Consider the following 19361-nt stretch of genomic DNA (forward strand, 5'->3'; position numbering starts at 1 on the left):
GATGGATCGACTTTAATACCCTGGTCACTTACAACATGACCAAGAAATTGAACTTCCTTCAACCAAAATTCACACTTGGAGAATTTGGCATAGAGTCGTTCTTGTCTTAAAAGTTCAAGCACAAGTTGAAGGTGTTCCTCGTGTTCTTCTTCGCTTTTAGAATAAACCAAAATATCATCGATGAACACGATAACGAATTTGTCAAGATACGATTTGCACACGCGGTTCATAAGATCCATGAACACCGCCGGGGTGTTAGTGAGACCAAATGGCATGACAAGGAATTCATAACTACCATAACGAGTTCGGAAAGCGGTTCTGGAGATATCTTCCCCCTTAACCCTTAATTGATGATAACTCGAGCGGAGATCGATTTTTGAATATACACAAGACCCTTGTAGTTGATCAAAGAGGTCATCGATGCGAGGAAGAGGATATCGGTTCTTTACCGTCAATTTTTTTAGTTCACGATAATCAATGCACATTCGTAGGGATCCGTCTTTCTTTTTAACAAACAAAATTAGAGCGCCCCAAGGTGAATGGCTAGGTTGGATAAAACCACGATCAAGTAGTTCTTGGATTTGACTTTGCAATTCTTGCATTTCGGATGGAGCGAGTCTATATAGTGCACGTGCTATGGGTGCGGCCCCCGGAATAAGATCGATTTGGAATTCAACCGGTCGATGAGGTGGAAGACTCGGCAATTCGTCGGGAAATACATCGGAAAAGTCACTAACAATTGGCACATCATCGATATGCTTCTCATCGGACTCGACTTTCTTAACGTGAGCAAGGATCGCAAAACAACCCTTACGGAGTAGTTTTCTAACTTTAATGCACGAAACGAGGTTGAGTCCGGTGCAACTCTTATCGCCATAAACAATCAAAGGTTCACCATTCCTGATAGGAATTCGGATTGCGTTAAGATCACAAAGGATGTGAGATTTCATTTTGGCTAGCCAATTCATACCGATTATTACATCGAAGCTTCCTAGTTCCATGGGTATCAAGTCAATTTCAAACTCATTACTCAAAATGTTTAACGTACACCCCCGGTAATATGTGTCGGTACTCAATAGCTTCCCGTTAGCCACTTCAATGGTATAAGTGGTATCTAGTGGGAGTGGTGGAGTGCTAAAAGAATGAATCAAAGTCTTGGATACAAAGCATTTATCGGCACCCGAATCGAATAAGCAAGTAACATAAGTGTTGTTGAGAAGAAACGTACCCGTGACTAGTTCATTGTCATCCCGGGCTTCCTCGGTGTTAATGTTGAAGGCTCGGCCGCGTGTGTTGGGGTTGGCTTTCTTCTTCGGACATTCGTTCCTATAATGGCCCGTTTGGCCACATTTGTAACAAGTGACCGTCTTCGGAGGATTGGGCCCTTTTCGAGCGACGGGGGCGGCACTTGTGCAATTGTTGGCTCTATGACCAACTCCTTGGCACCGGTGGCAAATTAGCTTGCCACACTCACCCGAGTGGTGCTTGTGACATTTGTTACAAAAAGGTTGAATTCCGGCATAACCTTTCTTGCCGTCGTTGGTGAAAGGCTTTTTGGTGAAAGTGTTGTTGTTGTAGTTGCTTGATGGAGTGGCTTCCTATTTCCTTTTGTTGCCACCCGATTTGTCCTCGGCCTTAGGAGCCGGCACTACGATTTCATCAACCGTTTCAATCAATTGGCGGGCCATGTTCAAAGCGGCTTGGTGATTAGCGGGTTTGGAGGACATCACACCTTGTTTGATGCTCTTTGGAAGACCATCCATATAGAGTTCAACCCTTTGAGATTCGGGGTTCACGAGATTAGGACACATCAAGGATAGTTCGGCGAAGCGTTGGTTATAGGCCTTGAGATCGTTTCCGACCGCCTTCAAAGTTCTTAGCTCTTGTTCGAGCTTTCGGGTTTCTTCGCGAGGGAAATATTCAACAATCATCTTTTCCCTTAAATCGGCCCAAGAGAGGGCATGAGCTTCATCCGTACCCACCGATTGTACATAGGTGTTCCACCATGTAAGAGCGACACCGGTGAGAGTGTGGGTGGAGTACTTGACCTTATCTTGGTCCCGACAATCGCTTATGCTAAAGACGGCCTCCGTTTGTTCGAACCATCGAGTGAGAGTAACCGGTCCCCCGGTTCCATCATAAGTGTGAGGTTTGCACCCCATAAAAGCCTTGTAGGAGCACCCTTCGCTAGAGTTACCGGCTCCTTGGTTGTTATTGTTGTGGTTGTTGTTATTGTTGTTGTTGGAGGAGTGACCGGCCATGGCCGCCTCTACAGCGGTGGCCACCATTCGTTGTAGTGCTTGTTCGGGAGTCTCATGGCGTGGCACGCGACGAGGAGGCATTGTTCCTTCAAAACACAAGAATACCGTTGGTTAGTATTCTAAATAATACTAACCGTGATATGGAATAAAGATAGAGAGAAAATTTTCCTTGACTCGCCTTAAATTCTCTATGTCATAATGTCGGAATGTTCATATGAGTCACCATAATATAATCCCGGAAATTATATTACCCTAATTCATATGTGCATTCGATACTATTTCATATAGTCAAGGTGGCGCGTCAATTAAATCAAGTAACGTGAGATTAAGATTGAATAAGAATTAGATATGATAGAAGAGTTCGAGTATAATGCACAAGTAGTCAAGTAATTTCTACTTCAAGTCTATATGCCGGTTGTAGTCTAGACTCACCAATGTACCCTATGACTCGGGGTTGACACCAATGAACTCTAAATCCCTACAACCAATGCTCTGATACCATCTGTAGCGACCCGACCAAATCATGTTTGACGGCGCCGTCTACGTAGGTCCCATTACATGGTCATGAGTCTTTAAGACAAAGTTTGACCGAAAATATGTCGCATTCATTTCATAAGTGTGGATGTTTCAAAGTTTACAAAAGTAGTTTCCATAACTAGTACATAACGATGTTTAAAGTACAAATGAAACACGTGCGACACAGTTTAAAATAGTCAAAAGACGCTCCACATATGCAAGTATACTCGACATTCAAAGCAAGTATCAAAAGAATGAGCGGAAGCATGTATCACCTAATGTTCAAGGACCTGAGAAAAACATAGAAATATGTCAACGAAAACGTTGGTGAAATCATAGGTTTAAGTAAGTAAGTGAGTAAAAGTAAGTCGAACCACAAGATTTACATCATTGATAAATAGTAATACATTCTAAAAGTTAATATTCACGAGCACCCAATTATCAAGGCTTAACGTTTCCTTCAATAGTACCCCATCACAATAGTGTTAGAACATACACTGTTTCCCGAAAATATATTTCATCCGAATAACGGTAGCGAACCGTCCGAATGAGGGTTTGTCAAACCCATATGGGCATACAATATAAGTTCACGCCTACACTTACACCCTGCAAGTGTAACTAATGATAATCGAATTGAGGTTTTTGTTCTAAACTCGTATGTAGAATGTTTGTTTTCCTGTACTTGTGTTCACTTAGTTAAAAAGAACGTTTATGCTTTCTCATCCCAAATGTAAGTTTAAACGAGTAAAAGTGGGACTATGATCTCATCTTGAGCGCAAGAGTAATTAAGTACTTCGACAAGTAACATGTGCAAAGAACAATGCTAGTCTTGACCTAAACAAATAGGTTGTATCAATATTGATAATCATGTTTGATCAAAGAAGTTCAATTAGTCCTATGGCTCGTTATGACTCGATTATGTAGCAGGTGAATCGAATTGTCAAGTTTCATGCAAGATACAAGTATAGAAACAAGTTAGGAAGGTTGCATAATCATTTGGTTAAGTTTGACAAAAAGTCAAACTTTGGTCGGTCAAAGTCAACGAAAAAGTCAACGCGTTCGGGCCGGGTCCCGAACTATTTTTCTGAGGTTAGGAGTCATTTATAAGCATGTTAGAACAAGTTACATGTGAATCGGAGGTCCATAGCATGCCAAACATTTTTCGTATAATTGACATGGAGGTCAGAAACTGGACACGGCTTATGCCGCGCCGCGGCCCCAAAGTGTCGCGCCGCGACAATACACGGGAGCTGGTACCTGGTCAGTTTCAATTGTTCAAGTCTTTTTCCGAACTTCGATCAAACACAAATCACAAACCGTAAACACTTATGACTCGCATCTTATATCGTTGGAAAGCTCTTTTGACAAGGAAGACAACTAAGCACATTTCACCAACCGAAAACATTATTTGCAATAACCGACTTTTCAAATCAAATGATCAATCAATGCACACATTTAATACTCAAATTTGATAAGTGCACATTTATGATTCGGGCATTTAATGCATACATACAACACGCCGTTTTGTAGGTAATCGAGCATACAATACAACTAACTACTTACCAACAATAATTCATGGCATTCAATGCATCAAATATTCATTTCAAGCTTATCAAACCCTAACTCAAATTCACCAAAATCACTAATCAAGTTTATGGAGTTTTCTCAAGCAACCTATACATCAAATTGAAGCTAGTGATACTAGGAACACATTTAATACATGCATTTATGACATTTAACAACATTCAAACAACCAAATCACCAAATCAAACACACCAAAGTTCATACTCAAGCTAGTTACTTCAAATAACGAAATCGAGCATATAAATCATATAATCATGTTAGACTTGAGCCATAGACACTAATTAACAACTTTATAAGTTAAAAACATCAAGAACACAAAATCTAGTGATTTTAGAAAGTTACCCAAACTAGATGAAATCGGTATGGAATCGAAGAGGAAGTTGCAAGGATTCCAAATATGTAATTTGTTTAGAATGAAGCTTGATCGATTTGTTGTAGATGATGAATTCTTTGTTTGGAGAATTTAGAGAAAATTGGAAAGTATGAAGAGAAAAGGAAAATGAAAATGAAAATGAAATTATTGAATGGTGGAGAAAGGGTGTTGACTAGTTGACCTAGTCACACCTTTGATCACTTGGCAACAATGGTCCCTCTAGTTTCATCCAGGTGCGTGAATTACCTAAACGAGATAATTTAAAACGCGTATTAACGGGAGATGTTATAAACATATAACGGAGTTTAAAATAGTATAACGGAAAAGTAAACGGAAAAAGGCGGGATGTTACACATGCCACCTTCAATGAAGCAGAATTGTACAAGGATTTCAACTCAACACCAAAAGAAAAAGAATCAGTTGAATTTGAGGTTGACACAGAGACAACTAGAGAAGATGAAAGGGAAACTCTAGAGTGTGAAACTGAAGTTCCAGTGGGAGTTCTTAACAGTGAAAGCTCGAAGTCTGATCATGAGCAGACTTCAGATAGTGGGAGCTCAGACTCTGATGATGAGCAGACCCCACAGCCCCCATCACAATCTGACCAGTCCAATTGGGTCAGGAGATCTACACGAGTTACAAGATAGCCAAACAGGTTTAGTCCAACAGTTAACTATCTTCTTTTGACAGAAAATGGGGAACCAGAAAGTTATTCTGAGGCAATGAAGGTGAAAGATTCACTCCAGTGGGAGCAGGCTATGAAAAGCGAGATGGAATCTTTATTGAAAAATCAAACTTGGAGATTAACCAAGTTACCACCAGGAAAAAGGGTCTTACAGAATAAATGAGTTTTCAGAGTCAAAGATGAAGGGGATGGTTCTAAACGATACAAAGCAAGATTAGTTGTCAAAGGATTTCAACAAAAGAAAGGAGTCGACTATGCTGAAATCTTTTCTCCAGTAGTGAAGATGACGACTATCAGATTGGTTCTAAGTATGGTTGCAACCGAGAAGTTACACTTAGAACAGTTGGATGTTAAAACAGCTTTCCTGCATGGCAACATTGAAGAAGACATTTATATGTCTCAACCAGAGGGGTTTTGTGTCAAAGGAAAGGAGAATCTTGTGTGTAATCTAAAGAGAAGCTTGTATGGTTTGAAACAAGCTCCCAGACAGTGGTACTTGAAATTTGATAATTTCATGGAGAAGACAGGATTCGTGAGAAGTTCTACAGATCATTGCTGTTATTTGAAGAAGTTCAAGAGCTCCTATATTATATTGCTTCTTTATGTCGATGATATGTTAATTGCAGGTTCTGATATGGTTGAAATACGCAATTTGAAGAAGCAATTATCTAGAGAATTTGAAATGAAGGATCTCGGGCCAGCTAAGCAGATTCTCGGTATGAGTATATGCAGGAATAAAGATGGGTCAGTTTCTTTATCTCAAGAAAAGTATATTCGCAAGGTTCTTGAAAAGTTCAGAATGAATGGTGAGTCTACAAAGTCAAGAAACACACCGTTGGGAAGTCATCTAAAGCTTTCTAAATATCAGTCTCCTAAAACTGAAGTAGAAAAAACAGAAATGGCTAAGGTTCCTTATGCATCCGCAGTGAGTAGTCTAATGTACGATATGGTGTGTACAAGACCTGATATAGCACATGCAGTTAGGATGCTTAGTCGCTTTATGTCAGCTCCGGGGAAAGAACATTGGGAAGCAGTGAAGTGGATACTGCGATATTTAAAGGGTACTTCCAAAGTTGGGTTATGTTTCAAGGGCAGAGATACTACTCTCAGGGGTTATTCTGATGCAGATCTGGGTAGATGCAATAATACCTTCAAGAGCACCACCGGGTATTTATTCACTATAGGAGGAACAGCAGTGAGTTGGATGTCTAGGCTTTAAAAGAGCGTGGCTCTATCTACTACTGAAGCAGAATACATGGCCTTGACTGAAGCCAGTAAAGAACTAGTGTGGTTAAAGACATTCGTGAAAGAACTGGGTAGCAAACAGACAGAATTTGTCTTATATTGTGATAATGAGAGCGCAATCAAGTTAGCGAAGAATCCAGTCTATCATGCTAAGACGAAGCACATTGGCATGAAGTATCACTTTATCATAGAATGGATAAGCAATGGAACATTTAATCTGGAGAGCATTCCAGGTTCAAAGAATCCAGCAGATATGTTCACCAAACCAGTAACGCTGGATAAGGTGAAGCTGTGCATAGCTTCAACTGGCCTTCAGGAACATTGAAGAGAAGGCAGGAACTAGAGAGAGAAGAGATGAGTTGAGTCTTGCATTGCAGAAGTACAAGAGTGCAGATCGATGGTATTCGAAGCCTCCAAGTGGGAGATTGTTGAGGTGTAGGCTTCGGTAGTTTAAGCCCAAGAAAAACTGGCCAGGTGTTTACTTGGTGACCAAGTTAGGGTTTGGCCAACCCTAATTGTTTGGGCCGTTTTTATTGAGGGTCCTAAGTCTATATATAGTCTCTCAATTGTACTTGTAAATTATCACCTCCAAATTAATAAAATACTCTCTAGTTCCAAAGTGGATGTAGGTTTCACCTAGAAACCGAACCACTATAAAACTCGTGTTCTTTTTTATTTTGTGTTTATTATTCGGTTTGCTTGTTTGTGATTGATAATCGATTAGGGTTCTACTCTGATCAAAGGCAGGTTCTAGCCTTAACAGTATCAGTTGGTGCCACGCAGGTTGCTTGATATAAACACCTATATTGCGTGTTCCTCACTGGACATTCGTAGAACATTTGTTTTCATCGAACACGGTACGTATTTGCTCTTGATAGGTTTTTTATACACAACTGGAGAAATGAGCCCAAAAGCAAACTGAATAGCATTATGATGGATGAAATTGGTAATGAGAACAAACAAATGTTGCCAAAAAGGGAACATGTCAAATGGGTCAAGAGGGTTAAAAGTCTTCATGAGAGGTTTTTTTTGCTTAAAAGTATAAAACCTAGAAAGTAATTAAATAAAATTAATACGCCAATTAATTAGAGGCGTCAATTTTAATCCTTTTACTTTTGAATGGGAGTATGGGCGACTTGGGTTATGTTTAACGTCTAACGGGTCCCACGGGGGGAATATAAACTTAACTTAAAAGAGGAGATCGTATGGGCCTAATAGGTTAAAAGTATCTCCAAGTGTTTTTAAAGCATAAACTTGATTCGAGAAGATATAATATTGGCCAAGAAATGTTTTAGGTAAACCCAACCCCCACCCCCTTTTCGGTTCTTTCAACAAATACTAGTTCTGACTCGGGATCCAACCCCCAACCACCAACCTGTCCATTTTGTCACATTTACAAATCATTGACAAAAATGTTCTAGGTCAACCTATGCGGCCTCACCTAACAGATCATGTGGCTGTTGTATGCTATGGAATTCCATAAATGGAAACTGGATGAATAATGAAAGGTAGACGTGTGAGTGTAACCTAAGAATCGGCTGAAAAGGAACAACCAAAGTTAGAAGCTGCTCAGAAGATCGCAGATCTTGAATCTCAAAAAAAAAATTCATAGCCGAGTTTTCATTTTACTCAATACGATTCCAGATATAGAAGGTAAACCTTTAAAGAAATTGCCTTGCCAATGGCGGGATTGGGCATTGTTGGTGTTGCACCATTGATGGAATTGAAGAAGCAACCAAATATTTATAAGTCTATCGTAGGAACGATGAAGGAGGACATGGTCCAGTCTACAAGTGTCATTTAGACAACACAACTGTTGTTGTTTAAGTTTTTAGACCTAATGAGGCTTTCGGCTTTGCGAAGTAGTATCTTTTTGTATCCCTATGTACTATATTTTTTGTAATACTTTTGTTCCTTTATAAAAAAAATAATCTTATAACCACATTATTAATTCTAGAAGAACTAATAAAAAGACAAAAAAAAAAAAAAAAAAAAAAAAAAAAAAAAAAAAAAAAAAAAACACTATGTAGGTAAAGCAACCTCGACTCTGCACGTCTAAGCCCCTACATAAAATGAACCAACTCAACCAAAAACCCCTGACCCGCTCATCTAGCCACCTGCAGGCTGTAACAACTACGGATAGACAGAGTCAAATATGAAATAAAAAAACTTACAATTCTTGAAGTAGACAGTGTTGGTGATGGCAGTGGATGATAGCTGCTGGAAACATCTTCAGATGTTGAAACGATTTCAGATGTAGAAACGTCTTCAGATTGATTCAGATGATGATTCAGATGATGATTCGGATGTTGATTCAGATGTTGAAACATCTTCAGATGTTGAAGACCTATCTTTTCTAAACGCATCAATGATCATGTGGAGTAAATTATTATTTGAGGCCTGATGAGCAATCAGTGCTTTAGCTTGTTTAAACTGGCGAGAGTAGTGTGCTTCCATCTGTTTCCTCTGTTTTTTAGGCAATCTATCCAGTAAGCATCTGACCTGCCCCTTCTTTAAAATCAAGGGTACGACATCTTGATTTGCTTTAGTAAACATATCCGTCAATTCTACCACACTTTTCCACAACTGTGCCTCCAACCTAGTCACAATCTCCTCTATTTGACCCCTCTCAGATTCATTTTGCAACGTTTTTTTCTTGGTCCATACTTTTATAGCATCCACAAGGTTCTCAACAACTACTTTTGTCATACCGATAGCCTGGTTTCTCTCAGTAATCATATTGTCCTGCTCTAGGGATGCTTCTAGTTCCTTCACTAGATCTTCAATGTTGGCCTTCAACTCTTTCTCTTTTAATTCTTGAGTAGGAAGTTCCTGCAAATTAACAAGAATATATAAACCCCAAATTTGAAAATCACTATAACTAAACCCCAAATTTGAAAATCACACTGTAATAAAATTGATACCTGGAAACTATATATATAAATATAAATAATATATGAAACTGATGAAAATACCTTCATGATGAATGTGGTGTTTGGAGAGTTCTCAAGCAAGAAATTTCTAGCTTCAGTTGGCATTTTAAGTTTGCATGTATCCCTTGTGCCAGAGTCTATATTCAACCAAATCAATTTGCTAAAGGGCGAAGCCTGACCAGATAGTAAATTTGGAAAGGAGGAAATACACTGCACATATAAAGATTATATATATATATATATATATATATATATATATATATATATATATATGTGGGGCAGGATCAATGGGGAAGTAACCAATCGGGGGGAAAGCGGGGGGAAGCAAATTTTTTTTTTTTTCGTTTTTTTGGAATTTTTTTTTTCCGGCATCAAGATCACACGAAAATATGAACATTTAGAAGAGACACTTCGTGATGAATGTTATTATTTAGGCGGGAAAACGATAGACAAAAATAACATTCAAGATAATATTGTTCGTGAAGAATATGAACGTTTTTTTTTTCATGTTTTGTGAAGTAAAATTTAGCCCAATTTAGAGTTTAGGGTTTAGGGTTTGGTGTTTTAGGTTTATTCCATAAACCCAAAACACCAAACCCTAAACCCTAAACTGTTCGTGTTAAAAACTCAATCTAAATCCTAAATCTAAACCCAAAATCTAAACCCTAAACTCTAAATTTCTAAACCCTAATATCTAAACCCTATAAACCCTAATATCTAAACCCTGATATCTAAAACCTCAACATACGCTCGAAAAACACGATAATTGTTATATATTACTTCTTCGAGCGTTTTTCCGCCAAAATAAAAACATTTATCACAAAGTGTCTCTACTAAATGTTCATATTTTCATCTCATCTATAATGTTCGTGAACAAAGTTTTTTCAAAAAACGAAAAGAAAAAAAAAAGTTTTTGCTTCCCCCCGTTTCCCCCCGATTGGTTACTTCCCTCTTAATCCTACCCCTATATATATATATATATATATATATATATATATATATATATATATATATATATATATATATATATATATATATATATATATATATATATATATATATATATATATATGGGGCAGGATCAATGGGGAAGTAACCAATCGGGAGAAGTACGGGGAAGCAAAAAAAAAAATTTCGTTTTTTTAGAATTTTTTTTCAGACATCAAGATCACACGAAAATATGAACATTTAAAAAAGACACTTCGTGATGAATGTTATTATTTAGGCGGGAAAACGATCGACAAAAAAAGCATTCAAGATAATATTGATCGTGAAAAATGTTAACGTTTTTTTTTCATGTTTTGTGAAGTAAAATTTAGCCCGATTTAGAGTTTAGGGTTTAGGGTTTCGGGTTTAGTCCCTAAACCCCAAACCCCAAACCTTAAACCCTAAACCCTAAATTCTAAACCGTTCGTGTTAAAAACTCAACCTAGATCCTAAATCTAAACCCTAAATCTAAACCCTAAACCCTAAACCCTAAATTTCTAAACCCTAATATCTAAACCCTATAAACCCTAATATCTAAACCCTAATATCTAAAACCTCAATATACGCTCGAAAAACGCGATAAATGTTATATATTACTTCTTCGAGCGTGTTCCAGCCAAAATAAAAACATTTATCACAAAGTGTCTCTACTAAATGTTCATATTTTCATCCAATTTATAATATTCGTGAACAAAGTTTTTTCAAAAAACGAAAAAAAAAAAAAAAAAATTTGCTTCCCCCCGCTTCCCCCCGATTGGTTACTTCCCCCTTGATCCTACCACTATATATATAATATATATACACAAGTTGTATACACGTTCTTCAAAACAAAACTTCATGCAATAAAAAGGGAATTCCATGACATATGGTCCTCTGAATAAGACCTTGAAATGGCATGTTCAAAAATCACCAAAAACAGTTATAAAACGGTTGGGTACTGAATATGGAAATAACTTTGCACATACAGATCTACCTTCTTTTCCGTTTAACTATAATTACCAACTCTGATTATGAAAATGTGTCACATGTAATGATAATCAGAAAAATAACACGTCAATGTAGCAGATTGTCAAATACCTCAACAATGTCCAAGTTAAGCGTAAGAAATCGGGCACTATGGAGCTGTTGAAGCATGTTAATAATACAACGAGCATCTTCATGCTTATATGGCTTTTCAGAACGATATAGGTTCAAACTGACACTCACTTTTTTCACAGAATGAATAGAGTCTTTATACCACCGTGGAGGATTGCAACCTTCGTAGCAGAATGACGAAAATCCTGATGGAATATTCAAGTACTTCATTGAACAATTAATTGCAGTGAGATTCTCAAGTTGGGGTGCAATCACATTGATAAAATTTATGTCTCTTTTACCAATAAATCTAAGTATGAGATTAGAAAGTCGAGGGGTAATAATGTCAAAGACCTTAGCCTTGACCGTAATATTTTCTAAAGTGAGGTTTTGTAAGTTGACACACTTGGAGAAAAGGTCAACAGATTCACATTCATCATCACACAACGTAATATCATCCACATACAAAGTCGTTAATGCTGGAAAATCCCATGGTATTTTGGGTGTAAGGCAAGCTAAAGTGCAGGTTCTAATGGTGAGATGCTTGAGTGTCTTTGAGCTAAATAGACAAGGAGGTAATTCATGCTTGAAATGCTTTAGTTTTTGGACATTGTGAGAAAACAGATAACGTACAATCTTTCTCACAAAAACCTGGCTAGCTGATCCATAGAACCTTAGATTTACAGAGGAAACTTCTACTTGATGGTTGCGATGAGACAATACATGTTTCACGAATTTTGCAAATTTGGATAAAGTTTTAAATCCGGTACTTGAAAAGTTGAGAGAGGGCATAGATGTCCAGATAAGCTTCCATCTTGGAGACAACAACAAACACGTTTGAACAACAAATTTAGTTTCAAAGCGAGATAAGATTTCATGAATAAGCTCAAGAGGCAGGGCGCTCAATCTATCTTTATCGAGCGCTGCTCTAACATTATTATGATCAAAGTCCATTTTCTATGATATACAAATGATAATCTGCAGTTCACAACGTAGAAATACAAATCAATTACTTGAATAACAAAGTTGAGTATATAGAATACAAAGTTGACATAATCATTCTATTTGTAACTAATTGTGAACGTGTTTTTGCAAGTATCGCAGCCTAAAACTTAATAACAATCATTCGAGTACAGATAAACCCTAAGCATTTAAAAAGCACAAATTATGGAAGGAAAAAAAAAAAAAAAGAAGTGAAACAGCAATGTACCGATTTCTATGGGGTAGAGTATGCAGATGTAGAATTAAAGAATTGTTGCAAGGTTAATTACAAATTAGGGTTTGAGAATTAAAAATAATTGTGTACCTTTGATCTTCGAATAAAAGAAAGAATTACAAAATGGCGATTCAACTGCCAAATTGCTGCTAGGTCAGCCGACTAACAAACAAAAAAGGTAACGTCACTGATTTAGCCGCACATGTATTATTATTGTTTATTTATATTTATATTTATACATATCCCGCCATCGGTTATTCGGGTAGATAACAAGACTACACAATAAGGGTCGGGTTGGGACTTTGGATTGGGTTTGGTTTTGTAGTTATAACGTAGGGGTGTTCGTCGGTTCGGTTTTTTATTTTCGGTTTTTTCGGTTTTGAAGCTTATAAAGTCAAAACCGAAAACCAAACCGAAACCAAATTTAAATATCAAAATCATAACCAAAACCGAACCAAAAACCAATTTAATTTCGATTTGGTTTCAGTTAAAACCGAAAATCACTAAAAATAAAAATCCTAACCAGCATAAACTTACATATAAAATAGTAATAACGGTTGTTGAATTAATTTAAGTATACAGGATATATAACATGTTTATTATTTAATAAAAATGTAATAATACATCAAATATAATATAAATATATAAATATAAATATTATAATTATAAATATGTTTTAATATTTTATTAATTTGACTTCGGTTTTTAATTCGGTTTTCGGTTAACCGAATTTAAAATTTTCAAAACCGAAAACCAAACCATAAACTGAATTACGAATTCGGTTTCGATCGATCCGAAAACCGTTTAAAAAAATCGGTTTGGTTTTTTTGGTTTGGATTCGATTCGATATTCGGTTTATTCGGTTTGAAACCAAATGGTGCACACCCCTAGTTACAAGGACCGTGATGACTAATGAGAGATTATTATTATTATTTTTTTGACAAAATAACGAAAACTTATATATCATATCTGTATCTCGAAAAGAGATAAGAAAACGAGGATAAAAAAGAGTACCAGCGAGACACGAAATTAGTAAACAAGATCAAACAAAGACAACAACCAAACACTAATTAACCCAAGTCTCACCGAAAAACCTAACATACACCTAAAACGCAAGCACATAAACAAAACCAACACCTACATATAAAACACATCAAAAACAAAAACAATCAAGGACCAATGTTGTTGTCGTCCCCGCCATCCACATTAGCCTTGAACATAAAGGTTGACTCAATTCCGATCCCTTCATCGGTGTGTCTCTCCGAAGAATACAAACCGCCATTCCTAAATTTGTCGAAAAAGCCCCCTTTTCCTCCTACACAGCCCGTCCCCGAACCAAGCGACTCCATTTGCAAGATCTATCCTTTTGAGAGTCCTTGGGATTATTGCTATTAAGATCAATCCCTCCCTCTTCTTCATCGCTATAATCCTTCAAATAAAACGTATCATCCCTCTCACTCTTCTTCTTTCCTTTACCTCTCTCATCTTTAAAAATATTTTATTTCTTACATATTTCATACAAAAGAGCACCAGCGAGACACGAAATCAGTAAACAAGATCAAACAAAGACAACGACCAAACGCTAACTAACCCAAGCCTCGCCGAAAAACCTAACATACACCTAAAACGCAAGGCCATAAACAAAACCAACACCTACATATAAAACACATCAGAAACAAAAACAATCAAGGACCAACGTTGTTGTCGTCCCCGCCATCCATGGGAAGAAAATTTAAGATGAAATATGTAAGAAATAAAATATTTTTAATTTAACAAATTGGATTGGAAATTTGGAATGTTCCTTAAATTCGCCATTGTTTTTAAATACATCTAAAGTGAACACTTTTACATCAGAATCCACAGCTTTAACTTGTTGCCCTTCATCCTTTTCCAATGGCTCTTATCACCCACAACAAAATATAATCAAAGACACAATTAGTCTACAGCATATAAAATGAAAAATATGAACAAATTTGAGATTACCAGGTGGCAGAGGTTTTGGCTGGCAACATATTCTGCAGCATTCTTGCAAACTTTCCTGACTTCAAATACGTATTCGAATTCACTTCTTCTATTGCTCACGACTTAAGAAACGAAACATTTGACAAACAATCAGTTACATACTTGTAACATAAACTATAGTGTAAAGTAATATACTAATATGCATGGTCGCATGGACATAGTCATATTTGTAACCAAGCTGACCTACCAATACAAGTCTCAGGTTCAAACATCCCTAACATCTTCAGGTAAGAGTGTTAAGTAATTTGCAAAAAATTCATAAGTTTATAGTCATGAGAAGCCATCGAAACTTAAAACTTGACAATAATAATTACGACATGTTTCAAAATAAGTTTCCCCTCGAGAAGCAACACAGCATTATGTAATTTACAATAATTGTTATGAACGGGACGTGGTGATTATGCATATTGAGATAATGATCTCAAAATGATAATAATAAGGTCCTTAAAACATAACGACAATCTCAACATCTTTTATGCACTCCGATATATCATGAATCTCTATGGTTCGAAATAAGTTAGATCAAGTTACAAGACACCAAAAGTATGATCCACGAATAGTTGTAATAAAGTCAAGGTTTGATGATAATAACCTAACATTTTCATGAAAAACAATTCATTAATCCAACGAGCACAAACATCTTCAAGTTGGCACTATCCTAAGCACCCACCATCATTAAGTTGGCATTATCTGAACATAATTGGGTTAGATCAACGAAAATAACTCTAAAAATGTATGAAATCAATCATTAAATAAATTGAATGTAACCAAAAGCAGTTAAGTTGGCAGAGTTTAATAACACAAGCAAACATGTTTAAAGACACCATGACTGTGAATACAAAATTTACTTGTTAGCACTTCAATTGTCTACATAACGTTTAACTTAAAATTGGGAGGTCATTACAATTGAGTTCAAGATGCTCCCAAAATTATTGTCAATGCTTTGCATACACCAGAGTAGCGTGCTTCCATTTGTTTCCTCTGTCGTTTAGGCAATCTATTCAATAAACATCTGACATGTCTCTTCTTTGACATCAAAGGTATGACATCATCAATTTCTTGATCAACCATCTCCTGCGTTTCTCCCGACTTGTCCTCAACTGTGCCACCAGCCTAGTTCCTTTATAGCCTCTTTCACTTTCATTGCTTCCGTGTAGGTAGTTCCTGCAAATTAACAAAAATATCACTATAATTGAACCCTGATAATAAAACCGATACATGGAAAGTATAAATAAAATACCAAATTGATGAAAGTACCTTCATGAAGATTGTGGCGTCTGGCGAGTTTTCAAGAAAGAAATTTCTGGCTTTGGTGGACATTTTTACTTTACATGTATCCCTTGAGCCAGAGTCTATATTCAAGCTAATCAAGTTCCTAAAGGGCGAAGGCTGAGCAGATAGTAAATCCGAGAATGAGGAGATACACTGCATATATATAGATTATTATGCATATGAATACACAAGTTGTTTAATACTTCCCTTGTCAAAAACTTTAGGCATTAAAAACGATATTACAGGAGCATCTGGTCATTTGAATAAATGTTCATAAATTACAAAATACAGTTATGACACGGTTAACCAAAACCACCGATTATAGTTAGTAGGTGCATATGGATAGAATTTTGCATACAGATCTACTTCCCTTTCCGTTTAAATGTAATTACCAACGTTAATTATTTATTCTAAGAAAAGGGTGTCAGACAATAAACATGTCATTATAGCTGATACTAGATCACCGTACCTCAACAATGTCTAAGTTAAGCGTAAGAAATCTGACACTATGGAGGTCTTGAAACATGTTAATAAAACGACGAGCATCTTCCGACCTCTTTCTGTAAATGCGCAAACTGACAGTCACTTTGTTCACAGAAAAATGCCAGTTTTTAAACCAATGTGGAGTATGGTAACCTTTGTAGCAGAATGACGAAAGTCCTGATGGTATATTCAAGTCTCCAATTGAACATTGAATTATAGTAAGATTCACAAGTTGATGTGCAATCACATTGATATTATAACCTCTGTTATTATCTAGTCTAAGATTAGCAAGTCGGGGGGTGATAATTTCTAAAACCTTAGCCTCGACCGTAATATTTTCTAAAGTGAGGTTCTGTAAGTTGACACATTTGGAGAAAAGATCAAGGGATTCACGTCGATCATCACACAATGACATATCTTTTAGATACAAAGTCGTTAATGCTGGAAAGTCCCAAGGTGTTTTGGGTGTAAGGCAAAGCGCATAAACGGAGGTTCTAAATGTGAGATGCTTAAGAGTCTGAGACTTAAAGAGAGAAGGAGGACATTCATTCCTGGTTGTACTATACACGATTAGTTCATGGACATTGTGAGAAAACGCATAATTTGCAATCTCTTTCACAAAACCTTGAGCAGCTTCTCCATGGAAACATAGATTTACTGAGGACACTTCTACTTGATGGTTGCGGTGAGACAGAACATGGGTCACGAATTTTGAGAAATCGGCTAATGTTTTAATTCCACTATTCGAAAATTTGAGAGATGGCAATAATGTCCAGAAAAGCTTCCATCTTGGAAACAACAGCAAACACGTTTGAATAGCTAATTTAGTGTCAACGCGAGAGAGGATTTCAAGAATAAGCTCAAGAGGCAAGCCGCTCAATCTATCTTCATCGAGTGCTGCTCTCACATTATTAAGGTCAAAGTCCATTAAATTAGCTCGATACAACAAATGATAACCTGCGGTTCACAATGTATAACTTCATATCGATTACTTGGAAAAAAAAACTATGAGTACTATTTTGATGTGATAAATGTAACCAATAATTTAACAATAAATACAATTTAACAATTATCACACAAATAGAAAACTAATCCTAATCGTGCAGTGACAGTTTAACAGTACGTGTCTGATTCGTTCCACAAGGAGTTGAGTTTTGAAGAATTTATTCACTGATAATTAACTATGTAAGGGGGTTTTGGTTTTTGATTGATTTAAAAATTAAAAAAAAAAAACAATAATTAAAGTAAACGAATAACCAATGAGGGACAACGGTGTTCACTTAGACATTTCCCCTTAATGCTGATTGTTTTTGCGCTGAACCAGTTATCAATGTTCATACAATATATCGTCTTATGGCTACTCATTGATATTCACAAAACCTTAGTTGATAAGACATGATTAACTCACATCAATCTTTTCACATCAACAAAACTATATCTGATTATAGAAATTAGACTCAATCTGGTTTTACTAACATAAAACTCAAACCACACCGATCACCCGAATGCGATTACACAATTGTGAAATTAAAATACCATCCAGTCACCAACTACACTTGTACCCTAATCACTTAGAAATACTCATGTAATTGTCTAGATCACTAGAAGTGTTAAAGCACAAGTTATATATTACGAATTGACTCACATTAGCTGTTTAATAAACTATGTGATTGAATTAAAATATCAAATAAACACAATAATAGATCTTTTGGTTGAACCCTAGTTAAACAATCAATTAATATCAAGAATTGAACAACGCAACATCAACGATTACACAAAAAATATTTAGGTACTCATATATAAACTTGAATCAACGATTAAACAATTAAGCACAAATATTTAATAATTAATCATTGTATAAAACAAATAATTAAAATAAAGATTACCAATTGTATAATGCGGAACAAGAAACCAAATGACTCCGTATGAAGCAACCCCTTGAATTTATGTCTGACTTTCGTCAGCCTCCAGGAACAGGAACAAGAATAAAGAGAATCTTACGGAGTAATTATTAAAATAGAACCTAAAGTGAAAACTAACTCTAAAACTAATTATTTAATAATTGCTATGGGTTGCTAGGAATATTTATTTATAGCCCAAAGACACAAGCGTGCAACCTCCTCCACAACTAAATAAAGGTCGGCCCAACATCAGATAACCGCCAAATGCGAAATCCTTGACCCAAGATTTCAACAAATAATGTTCGCTCTTTTGATTTAAATTTGGCGTTTGAGCTGCTTCCATGGGCACTTCATGTTTGGCGAGGTCAAGTCACGATCCACGAGAATGGTCTGCATCCATTTCTTCAGCGGCGGAACTTAAACTCGACTACAGAAGGGGCGAGTCTAAAAATTTAATAAATTTTTCATTGTCAGGCGAACACTAAAAAAAACCTTATTTTTTGGTAAAAAAAAAATTTTTTAGTGTAAAATTTTTTTTCCCGTTAAATCCAGGGGGACGGATACCCCCTTTGGGTTGCTCTATGTTCCGCCACTGCATTTCTTGTTTCTCTCCATGCACTTTTTGTTAGGAAATATGGATTGTCCAATAAAACTAGAATCATGAATTACTTTCTCAATAGAGTATTTCGCCCCTATGGGTCTTGGGTTGCACGAAATCAATATTGGGATAAGACTAGTTTTAACAATCTTTTTCAAGACCAAGAAAAATTGTCCTTGCAAAAGTATAATTCAGGAAATGTTTGCTAGAA

The 19361-nt window shown here is 36.4% G+C and overlaps 2 protein-coding genes and 1 long non-coding RNA gene across 3 annotated transcripts; all 3 read right to left on the reverse strand.

Moving 5' to 3' along the window:
* Window positions 1–8932: 8932 nt before the first annotated feature.
* LOC139849985 (putative F-box/FBD/LRR-repeat protein At4g00315) lies at window positions 8933–12915 on the reverse strand. The gene is made up of 4 exons (XM_071839588.1): window positions 12869–12915; window positions 11662–12636; window positions 9640–9807; window positions 8933–9496 (listed from the first exon to the last, which is right to left on the reverse strand). Exons 2-4 carry the CDS (start codon window positions 12610–12612, stop codon window positions 8933–8935), a joined length of 1683 nt encoding a protein of 560 aa, XP_071695689.1. The 5' UTR covers window positions 12613–12636; window positions 12869–12915.
* Window positions 12916–15675: 2760 nt separating this feature from the next.
* LOC139850524 (uncharacterized) lies at window positions 15676–16729 on the reverse strand. Its single transcript, XR_011760056.1, has 3 exons — window positions 16638–16729; window positions 16154–16321; window positions 15676–16060 (listed from the first exon to the last, which is right to left on the reverse strand). It is a non-coding gene; the product is annotated as an uncharacterized lncRNA (long non-coding RNA).
* Window positions 16730–16733: 4 nt separating this feature from the next.
* On the reverse strand, window positions 16734–18647 carry LOC139849986 (F-box/FBD/LRR-repeat protein At3g26920-like; the record flags this gene model as incomplete). Its single annotated transcript, XM_071839589.1, has 2 exons — window positions 18538–18647; window positions 16734–17608 (listed from the first exon to the last, which is right to left on the reverse strand). A coding segment is annotated over exon 2 (846 nt), but the record flags the coding sequence as incomplete, so codon positions are not given.
* Window positions 18648–19361: the final 714 nt, after the last annotated feature.

This window comes from Rutidosis leptorrhynchoides, chromosome 5, assembly GCF_046630445.1.
Source record: "Rutidosis leptorrhynchoides isolate AG116_Rl617_1_P2 chromosome 5, CSIRO_AGI_Rlap_v1, whole genome shotgun sequence".
Taxonomy (NCBI): Eukaryota; Viridiplantae; Streptophyta; class Magnoliopsida; order Asterales; family Asteraceae; genus Rutidosis; species Rutidosis leptorrhynchoides.